This window comes from Astatotilapia calliptera, chromosome 10, assembly GCF_900246225.1.
Source record: "Astatotilapia calliptera chromosome 10, fAstCal1.2, whole genome shotgun sequence".
Classification (NCBI taxonomy): Eukaryota; Metazoa; Chordata; class Actinopteri; order Cichliformes; family Cichlidae; genus Astatotilapia; species Astatotilapia calliptera.
In genome coordinates, this window is record NC_039311.1 from 18,444,661 (window position 1) to 18,456,495 (window position 11,835).

General features: G+C 43.3%; 1 protein-coding gene across 1 annotated transcript in view; it reads right to left on the bottom strand.

The window, feature by feature from the left end:
- Nucleotides 1-11,543, bottom strand: part of caln2 (calneuron 2) — a 30,685-nt gene extending 19,142 nt beyond the window's left edge. Inside the window, exons 1-2 of the mRNA XM_026183175.1 lie at nt 10,273-11,543; nt 4,711-4,835 (exon numbers count right to left, since the gene is read on the bottom strand). Of these exons, the coding sequence (XP_026038960.1) occupies nt 4,711-4,828 (118 nt within the window). The 5' untranslated portion in view covers nt 4,829-4,835; nt 10,273-11,543. The remainder of the gene's footprint in view (nt 1-4,710; nt 4,836-10,272) is intronic.
- Nucleotides 11,544-11,835: the final 292 nt, after the last annotated feature.

An 11,835-nucleotide genomic window follows, 5' to 3' on the forward strand; every position in this document is an offset into this window, starting at 1 on the left:
CAGCTGTTTTCTGCATCGTAGCTTCCCACCTCACAATCTACCACATCTCACAGGTTATTGGCCGTAAAACAACAAATATGACCTTGACCTTGAGCATAATATGGGTGATCATTGTGTTTAAGTGTGATTAAATTCTGGGCAATGCTGCAGAAGGAGCAGTAATTCTTGTGAACTCCTGACAAATGAATGAATGGATAAAGATACAATGAAGGTTCTGTATGGCATGGGCTCACTGGTCATTTGGATGAATGAGCTAAAAGGCTTCCTTGACCTCTTTGTGCACAACCTGCTCAGCTCCAAACAGCAGACAGACAAATTAGCTGCTAACTGATGGACATGAAGCGGCAGGACAGAAGATCATTGAGAGTTTATAGAGACAAAAACAAAGTCCAAACGAAAAAAAAAAAAGTATATCTATCTATCTATCTATCTATCTATCTATCTATCTATCTATCTATATATACTATATTATATATAGTGTGTAATTTAACCCAACAATTTCTGTGCCAAAATCAATGCTAATCATTTTAATCGCAGGTCAAAGTCATGTGACTTATTTGAAATGTTGTCAGGGAAGCTAAAATACATTTTAATGTTTTAAATATGAGGGCAATCCGGTTGTTCAGTGATGACGTGACGAATCCTACTTCCGGGTCTAAAGTAGTTTGCGTTTAATATGGCTTTTGTGTTGTTAACATGTTTAATGTTTTGTATTTTCTTCTATTTAATCTCAAAAAGCTCCTAAAACAGTCAGTGATCCCTGTTGACCTCCCTCGGCTTTTATTACCGCTAATCATTTATTTAAGCTCAGTTTTTAAAACCTTAGGATGTAACTACAGCCCAGCCCATGCAGCAGTATATGAATGACTAACCTCGTATTGTGGATGGATTATCTCAGTTGTTCTCCTGGCTGAAGTTTGGTCCTTTTACAGCATCCTGCCATGCGATTACATTTGTTCCTGACCACCGAGAACACTCACGTTAACTTTTATCGAGTGGGAAAAAAAAGTTAGCTTGTTTATATTAAGCTAACATAGCTGTGTCGCTAGCGGTCACGTAGCACATCATTATATACCAGCTAGCCCAACTTCAGTAACCTTACAAACGTCACTGCTGTTTAGTTTTCCGTCTTCATTTATGTTGGAAGTGATAACAGAGCTGTACGTTTTAATTTGTTTCCAAAACCCTGCAGTCAGGACATGCTATATTGTATTTAGATAGAAGCTAGCGAGCTAACTCCCTGCTAACTTCTAACTCCGTTAAATGTCATAAATTCCGTTTTCATGGATGCCTGGATGTTAAACTCAATTGTTACACCTGGTAGAGCAGAACGCTGATCATTTTATTAAAGATGAAAGACTTTAGACAGTTTTTCAACTCTCAGTAATGCCATAGTGATCGTTTGATATATGGACCTGCAGCGCAGTTTAGACCCAGACACGGCTAGTGACGTCAGACTGAACAATCGGATTGCAAACAACCCGCTCTCTGGTTCGATTTAACAACAATGTTCATACCGTCTCCAGCCTCATAAAATGAAAAACTAAAAATGCAATTGTGAGTCATCAGATGGTGTCAGGGAGATGGACTAATCCATGGGAAAGAAATTAATCATTAACAGGATTTAGCAGGTTTGTAGCTGGTGCTGAAAGGTGCTTCCCTGGTGTTGATAACAGGCTTCCCCATTAACTGGAAGTGCCACAGACAAATCAAGGTGAGAGTGATCTCCCGCCCTCGCTCCCTTTGTCCCTCTCTCCCTGTTCTTGCTCTTTTACATCTTTGTGTACTTAGTGTATTTTACAAACCCCGAGGGAACTGTCCCAATCCCTCCACGCAGCACAATCACCACAAGAACTGCCAAGAGCATTTCCGACTCTCTCCTCCCACATAAAAGGCTTACTTCTATCTTCAAATTGTAAGTAAACACACGGCTTGCAAGGCATCTATCTTTTCATGCAGCAGAATTACTCAAACCTCCGAGGACCGTCTTACAAAATACATTGGTCAATCTCGGGGCTAATTACCTGTCAATCAGTTAGCGCTGTCTGAGAAGAGGAGGGAGCTCTGATTTGGAGTTAGGGGTCGAACTCAACGACGCTATAAAGACGACAGAGGTGGGACAAGCTTTGCAGGACTTTATCTAATATCTTTTAGCGAGCAAGCATTCAGTGCGTTGCGGATCTTTTTTTGCTTCAGGGGTCGGAGCGGGTGCCATTTCACCTAGCGTTCTGCAAATCTTTACAGAAGGAACACAACCAAAAGCACAATTTCCCAAAGACTAATCCCTTTTTCAAACCTTAAACAATGAATTTTACATGAAGTTCATCTCTCTGTGTCTCTCTCAGGCCTCGTGTCATTAATATTCTTATCCTGACATGCAGCTCCTTCCTTCCTTTGTGTATTAAGTCAGCCTCAGATCTGTCTCCTATGCCTGTCTTTTCACTGTCAGTTGCGTGAGAGCTGAAGTTCAGTCACAGCCCCCGCCTAAGCCTGTAAATATCCCCTACGGCTGATAACTAGACTCAAGCACCATGCCACTGCCTCCCCCAACAAAATAAAGTGAGAAACAGAGGCGAGGGATTGGGAATGCGGGTGAATGTGCGGCCTCCCAAAACAAAGTGAAATGTATTTGTATGCAGCTCAACAGTGAAGAGTAGATTTTCAACAGGGTACAAATGAGCTAGTCCCTGATATATTACTGTGAAATGCCTGCGTGTGTTCGTGTGTTAGGCTCCAACCCTGCCTGTGCATGACTCGGTATTATGTGGTCAACCCCCAGGACTATACATGTTCTTGATGTGATTGATGAAATGCCTTAAAACTAGAGAAATGATAGGAGGGATCTACACAGGGGTGATTAACTAGCTTTCTATCTGCAGTAACAGATGATCCTAGAAGAACCTTCAGCATCTCTCTGAAGTGGGATTAGGAGTTTTCAAATGCTGGCAGCATATACCACTGATATTTGGTCCACATCAAACAGTCCCATCGCTTACAACGAAGCTGTAGCTGACAGGCACTAGATAAGACCACATCAGGATGTCTGGAACCTAAGAGTCCAGATTCAATTTATATAAAAGCTCTACACACGGCCAGACTACTTTCACGTTCTTGCTGCCCTTGACTAACAAGACACAGACAGAGGCCAACCAGACTAATGATGATGAGACGTTTTACTGTACCCGCTCTGCTCGCAGTAAAGCAACTGTTTTATTGAACTGGGTTGAGTTTAGTTGTGCACAAGGGACGCTGGATTAAAAGATTTATACTACAAAGTACTTCATACCAAAGCTCATTCGAGCAAGCTACAATGGGCCACATGTATAAGCACAAACAAACAGGCACAGTCAGAGAGTCAGAGACAAACGCTCATGCTCTCATTCCTCGGTCTATGGCAGGATTAGCTGTTTGTTTCATATCAAAGCACAACCATAGGGTAAGAAGTCTTTGTTTTTTACACCTGGTCAATCACATCAAATCAGGACCCAGATGTACTGCATGCACAGCACGATTTTGGATCGCTGCAGAAAAGCTGGCACTCAGTGAAGTGCGCCCATGATGTATAAATTCAGTAAAGGCCAGTTTAAAGGAAAACCCTATTTGTTTTCCCAGGTTAAAGCACAATAAAGATAAATTTTCACTCACCAAAGTAATCGCCGGGAAAGAAAAGCATAATTACGTCAGATTAGTTGCCATTTAATTTACCAGCACTACTGGCAGTTAGCACCTACAGGGTTGATCGTTATCAACCCTGTAGGACACATCTACTGTTTATTTTGGATGTCGAATTTGATTTAGGAAGTCTTTCTTCCTACTGTGGTGAATGTTTATACGGTTACATGCGCATCAACACAAGAGTCGAGGCAAGTCTTGGGCTGAAACAACCCAGCATTCACTAGAGAAAAATAAACAGCCTGCACATTGCAGCTCTTCATCAGACCTTTATGAGCCAGACGCTCAAAAAGTTAGTTTTCATGATGCAATAAACAGATAAAACTTGGGCCCCACAGTGGGTTAGATGTTGATTCTTGTGTTTATAACATGGCTGCAGTTTTATCACTTTTCTTTCGTGGTCCTTATAAATCTGACTAACTGTGGGGATTTGTTTACAAAGAGTCTATGAACCAGTTTAAAGGGAACACTTGCTGTACTGAATCCATGTTTTTTTTTTAGTAATGTTGCTAGATTCCTCGTAGTAGATTAAGATCTTAACTGATAAAAGTATTGGTCAGAGCTGCAAAAATAAACCTCCTTAAAATAGTCTTTTTCTGGTTATTTACACACACAAACATTACAAAAAGGTGTATTTTTGCTCAAATTATTAATGTGTAGCGTTGCTTTCCAAGAATCTATTTGCCACATCAAAGCCTTTGGTGTGAACACGTAACATCAATTTTCATGGAAGATGAATTTGAATTGAAAACTTAAATTACCATACCAGTATCAACTGGTCATATATACATTCTGTCAGACACTGCTTCCTTCTGAGCCCATTGAATTGATTTTATTTCCTGAGCACTATAATTGGAAACCAATGAATCCAGTCAAGCTCAGACAAAGTGGCTAAATGGAAAAACTTTTCCTCTGGAGACTTGGAGCAGTGTAACTGCATTGTTCTGGCAGCGAACCATTAATTGCTAGTACCTCACACTTCATTCTGCATCCCCACACACTCCCCCCTTCTCTCGCTCCCTTTGTCAGCACACTCACCTCCCAGCTCCTCAGTGGAGAGGCTGGTTAGCTGGAAGGCTTCGTTCCCCTCTGCCAGGGAGCTGCTCAGGTAGTTGTCTGGATAGAGCAGGCCCGCCCGCACATGGTGGAATGGCATCTTCTCCCTGCAGAGCACACATACACACAATCTAAATAAGCTATGCATGCCACAGGTAAGAATGAGGTGAGAATGTGTGGCAACGCATGGGTATTCTAAGCAGTCATGAGCCCTTTTTTAGAAACACGAGGTCCTGCTGAGGCAACATTGTTCCTTCCACACTTCTAATGTTCAATCCAGTCTCCTCCTTTCAGAATCGCAGTGACAAATTATGTAATCACATTATAATTCAACGGAGTCACAGAAAATATTCCACTACTATTGTTCTGATAATACCCTCATAGTACAGTCAGGCGATTCATCTCCTTTTGTCTTTGTCCTGCTTGGTCTTTGTTCAGTCTCCTTGGTCCACAGAGGAGAAGCGCCACACGCTTGCCAGATATAATTTCTTCTAACCCTCCCTGTCAGATCTACTGACTAGCTGTCCCTCCAGACAGTCCCAAACGCCACCCAACACCTCGCTGAGACACCTCGGGGCGAGACAGGGCATCAATCAACCGTGGCCCACGCTGTCGTATGATCAGAGCCATTCTCTGTTTTGATTCATGAGAGTCATGCCTCTGAGGGCTTGTAATATTTTGACACTTTGGCGATATGCTTCATGTTATATTCCTGCCAATAGTACACAGTGAACTGAGCTGAAGGGAGGGAGAAAAAGAAAGAAAGATAGATGGATAGATAGGTAGGTAGGAAGAGATAGAGATCCCAATAGGATTTTGCGAGCCAGCCACTGCCAGACAGGAGAGATAGATTTGGAAGTGGGGGTATCTATGAGATGGGAAACATGGCAGAAATATAAACCATCTCCTCTCCTTCTAGACTGAAATCCTTTTTGGATTTTGGAATTGGAGCAGAGGGAAGAAAATTACCCAAAGTGTGCAAAGACAAAAACAGCCTAAAAGGTTAAGAGCAGTGCGATTGCCTGTTCTGATGATCTGTGGAGGGCATCAGGGGTGAAAATTGCATATGTGCATGAGACAGAGGCAGACAGCAAACAAAGTGCGTGCGGGGAAGTATTTATGTATCCATAGTTTTGTGCGCTCGGAGGAAATTTGCTCTTCGGTCCATCTGCTCCTGGGTCTACTCGTGCCTCACCTGCACATTAAAGGTACTGCGGTCACCGTGGCAACATATATCTGTTCTGCAGACATCGGTCTCAGCCAACAAGACGCAAACACACACAGACACACTGAGGCCTCATTATTAAACATTTCCAGGTACTACCTGCAGTGGCTGCATGTCACATGGAGAAATAAAATGAAAGCTTAATGTGAGAATATTTGCGTTAATTCATAATTAAAAAGTTCAAATGTTTCCAAACAGTTTAATAGAATCACAGGGCTTTCTGCTTCAGCTATACTTACTTTGGTGTGACCAGTGGAGGGTGGTTGTTACTAACTACTGTTGCTTTGTAACAGACACTGAGCTGTTTTCACACATAAACTTCAAATGCATTCTCACTACTAGAGCTCCAGTTGGTTTTGGAGAAGGGTGGTGCTTACTTAGAGCATGCACAAAGAAGACCACATGGGCTTGACTGGTCATCTCGCAGACTTTAAACTATAAGGAGCTGCAGGTAAAAGAGGCTTTGATATCACATCAAAGCTATTCGGACATTTGCTTTGTCACATGCAGCACTACAGAGAAGTGAGAAACAACACAAAAACACTCCAGGGCTGCAGTGCATGTGTGATAATGGCTCATTAATTCTGTTGCTTTTACCCCACATTTACTGCACTTTGCTGCCACGCTGGCTCCTGTTTTCCAAAAATTACTCGAAGGTGCTTTGTGTGGATTGGCAACATCAGTGAAATACAACCACACTGAGATTCAGCTCATTTAGAAACTGGCTTGCATGGCTGCAGGTTCAAATCCTTCATCTTCATGTTCTCACAGCAGAATTTAATAACTTAAAGCAAGGTTTGGGTCATACTTGTCAAGTCATTTTGTTTCATTGTTGCTAAGCTCAGCAGCAGCAGGTAGGTAGTTGAACAGCTTTATAAACTGTCTTCCCCTCACCTAATCACATTATTACTTAAGACTCCTCTTAATTTTGTCTATGTTAGCCTGCTGCCCATTAACGAAATAGTATTAACAATAAATTAAGACAATTAAAATGACTCTTACTTTGTATTGTGGTAGAAAAAAAATGTAATAAAATAACTTAAAATGAATATTTCCCATTAAGTAACCCAGCACTGGGATACACATGACATCTCAGTCTGAACTAAAACTAAAACAATAAACATTGCATCTGAGAAAATGTGCAAAAGATGAGAAGGTGACAATCTCCTAGTCAAATGCAGCATTGATGCCGAATTTTATTGCCACTGACATCATTTTTTTTCATTCGACTTATATCTTTCATGCTCAATTTATTTTTTTATTTTTTCTGTCAGATTTTGTTCATTCACAGTGACATAAATCTAACCCCATATGTGAGCACTATGAATGCTGTCCAGCCTAAAAATGTGGCATTATCTGCATATTTGATAAGACACTCCACCCTCCAGTGCTGCAGTTAAAAGCTATACGATAGTTACTTTTGATTTGGGGGATTCAGAACAAGTCATGTGCATAACCTGATCCTTGCTTTTGGCACATTTGTTCTGATGTATGCATGCATGCTGTTTATTTGTCATGGTTTAGCAGTCTGCTGCAGATATCCAGTATTTAGCCTATGGGAACAAAACGACAACGGCAGTAATGAAGATTTAATGTGTGAACATTAGCCACAGAATAAATTCTCAAATTCTTCAACGACTCAAATGAGCAGGAAATGGGAATTATTCAATCAGCGGACAAATAAATAAGACATATGATATGAAATTAATATGAGAATGTATTGCAACAGTCCATCTGTTCACACAATTGTTCCCCTGACAGAAACGCCCACTCACTCGTGGCAAAAACCAGCAGACACACGTGCACAAAAATCAAACACTTGCACACCGGTCCTTTCTCTCTGTTGTTTTCCATCCTTCTCCTGTATATTTTTGGATGGTGGGTTTTTTTCTACTTGTGAAATCACCCACTGTTGTCACAGAGATGGACATTAGCGCTGACATGATTTAGCAGAGAGCCACCATCTGATAAGCTTCATTCACTGTGTGAGAGCAGGATGAGGAATAGTGGAATAGTGGACATAAAGGCAGGTGTGTTCGTGGGGCATGCAGGGGCAAAGGGGATGAAAGGAGCGAATCAAAGTGGGCTGACTGACAGTGTTTGAACTGTGGGGTCACTTGCACCCCAGGTAGCCCATTTTCAAGTCTGCAATGGTGGTGATCAGAACAGATTTGAGCTCAGAGAGGAGAGGCTGAGATGAAGCGAAACGAGGTACTGTGAGTGAGAGAGAGAAAAAAAAAAGCGTTGCATAGGGAAAATGGAGAATAATGGGGTTTTTTCTCACCTTCCTCACCTCTTCCCCATGGAGTAAAATGCATTAGCAGAATAGTAGGAAAGAGATGAGGGGATCACACCATTGCTTTTTTTCCAGCAGCATATGCACAGTGCAACCATCAAAAGCAGGCAATCCTACAACAGATTAACAATATCAGATTTTCTCTTCCACATCAAGGAGAACAGGTTTTTACTTCTACTGCAGCCAACAGTTAACCATCGAAACATACAACTACTAACTACAACTAAGCCATTAAACATCATCCAAGGCTTCTCTGATGTGCACAAGAGCTGTAAGCAGGCCCAGGAGATAGATACCAGATAAACGAACCAATGATCCTCTCTGCACTTCAAGCCAGTAAAACATCATTTTTTCTCTTCATGTCTCCTTCACTTTCAGTTAAAGCCTATGCCACCTGCCAACAACAATGAAAGAGCACAGCTGATCATCTGAAGCACCAGTGCTGGAAACAGCTAAAATGCCACTCTGTGATTCATCATCCTTCAGTTACTATAAACCACAAAGGAAAAAGAAATATGGAGAGAAGGTCTTGTGAATTTATGGATCAAAGAAAGACATGTGTAAGATCGACAAGAAGCCCACAATAAAGTTGTGTCTTATTAGATTTACAGATTTTAAACCAACAGAAATGGTTAATTAAATAATTCACTGTGCCTCTGCACAATGTCACATTGTCAGCATCCCACTGAAGTCACCTTGGGCAAACTGTCTAGCTGTCACTGCACAGCTGTGATATCAGTTGTCTTTCTTCTGCCCATCAAGGCTGTATTCTAAAAACATCTCTCCAACAAGGCGCTGTATGGGCTGTGAATCCTGCCGCCCCAAACCCCCTCTGCTGGAGTTCAACTTGGGTCAATTTCAATCCCCATCTGCAGCTGCTGCGCTAATTGAGCAGCTCTGCTGAGTATGTGATCTTATATCAGGTGTTTTGAAAGAGGCTGTTAGCATCCCACCCAACAAGGGGGAAAAAAGCTGGACACTCATGATAGTGTTCCATACTGCGCGCCTCTGCGGCGGAGGGAGCGCAGCTGGACACACACCACTCCAAGCTGCCAAGCTGCTGATCTGTCACACACACTCACCGCATAATGGGGTGTGCGAGGATTTGAAAATAAAGAAAAACATTCATGTATGCTAATACCCCCCCCCCCCCCACCTCAACCTCTTTAAACGAAGACTACACGAAAAAAAACAAACAAAGTCAAACTAAATCTACACTCCCAATTACCTATAATACCCACCATCCGTTACCATCCACAGGCGAGTCTCCTCCAGGGTATCAGATGATGAATGTGTGTAAGGCAGGTGACAGATTTGGCCATCACGCTTTATGACTGTGGAGTTTTAGAGCATCTGGCAATGAGAACGAATACAACTGGGCTTTAGACTGCAGCCAGTCTCCATTTATCAGAACCAATATGTGAGCTGCTAAAGCCTGAGAGAACCGGAGAACGGCTGAAGAAGCCACAGAGCATAATGCATAGAGTGAGATGGAGTGTTATGCACCCTGCTGCGTACTGAGACAATCATACTGTAATTACACTTATGGCGCGCGTGAGATGGACCTATAGTCACCTAATCATATCGATCAAACCCACACAGCGCTCTGACTCGCGCAGACAGAAAGATTTTAAGAAATAATATATATTTTCAGATATGCACACACACACACACACACACACACACACACACACACACACACACACACACACACACACACACACACACACACACACACACCACGCTGTTTTGTCACTTTGTCACCCATTAACAAAAAAAGCACGGCTCACACCTCGTCAACGCATACTGAGGTCTATATGTGCTCCGCACGCGCATACGCCCACGCGCACACAAGCCCTACACATTCACACGGACGAGATTACAACAGGTGCAGTCGCCTGCGCGTCTCCACGGCGATCAGAAGGACCGACGCATGGGCTCTAGGTCGCGGTAATCACCTTTATCACCTTTAACACGCCGCCCCGGAGGCAGCACGCTAATTGGCCGTGAGGGTATAGCCTACCTGCCCGTGAAACGACTTTTCCTCCGGTGTGCGAGTCACCCCGTTCTGTTAGAGCACCGTTGGCGGAGACGCTGAAGGTGTTTGTGTGAATTGCCAAGATGTGTTTATTCTGTTTGCATCCGTCCTGTGCTCTTGAGGAGTCCGTCCGACAGTCAAAGATGGACTCATTCAGTCTGTGTGTTGGACCTGCCTGGGGAATTCACCAGCGTGTCATGTGTTCCACACTTTTTAGATAGTTATTTTAAAAAATCAACTGGTTAGATGGGGAGGACGCTGGTGGTGGTGATGGTGTGAAATGTTGTCCGTTTTGGCTGAAACACAGACCAACATGAATGGCCTTATGTCCGCTTCCTACATCTCACTTCTCATCGCCATGTCTCGAGAATTTGGGGTCGTTTTGGGATGAAGCAGTTGGTAGGTAGAGTGCCAAATCTGCGTCCTATCAGCTCGCCCAGACGAACGCCACCCAGCCGCCCACGGGTCTGGGTCTAAGAACCGGTGCTGCTGTTGCAGCTGCTTCTCTCAGTCGCCTGTTATAAAACAAATTTTAAAAAGAAAGAAATGAAGAAAAAACACGATCTAATTCAGTCTTCCTTGTCGAATTCAAACCACAGCGTGGATGATGCACGGCGAAAGCTTTGAGCGCAGATTTGTCAAGCAGCAAAGGGACGGGAAGGGATCTCCCGACGCTCCTGGTGCATCTATCACGGCTACTCCTGCTGACAGATTTAACCCATTTGTCAGTCCAGTCCGGTAAGGGAGGGGGCACATAAGGGGGGCGACGGCAGCAGGCTGTGTATAGGTGAGCGGGAAGATATGCGACGCCGTCCTCAGTGGGAGTTGCCCTTCTATCAGGTGTGTGTGTGAGAGAGAGAGGCTGTGAGGTCCGAGCAATTAAGGGTTCAACGAATCACTGAAACAAAGCCCCGGGGGAGTATGTATGTGTTTTTTCATTTAGCCATTCTTCACAGCTATAAGAGTCATTGATGACCAATTATGGTGTTTAGGAAGTGACATCAGCCGCAGTACTTAAATGATGCAGTGTGTCTACCCCCCACTCCATCCCTCACTCCCACCACCCTTCCCAGGTCTTCATCTTTTTCATCTTCTTGCAAGATTCAAGGCACCTTCCTCCACCCAAGCCTTTTTCTTTCTTTTCCTTTTATTTTTAAACCACTGTTATTAGACCTTCCTTTCGTTCTTATCAGGCTGTCTGTGTTTCCAGCCTCTGATGAAAATACCCCCATTTTACACTCCGTATACTAATTATATAATAGACCATGTGAAGCCTCAGCTTCCCCCCATCAGTGGGACCGCAGCAGCTCGATTGCAGTCTTTAGCCTTGAGGTTGAAAACTGTGTCTACCGCGCTGCTCCGCCGTAATATTTAAAAGTAGTTGGAGCAGCCCTTTTCAACACCCGGCGCACTCTCCTCGCGCTGGTCGCAAAGGGTTAATACATTATGCGTTCGCCTCAGGGATGTAGCAGCGTGATGGGCCGCTAGACTGCTGTTTCTCCCTGGGATTTGAGACATCAGTGAAAAGTAAAGACAACACAAGCGAGC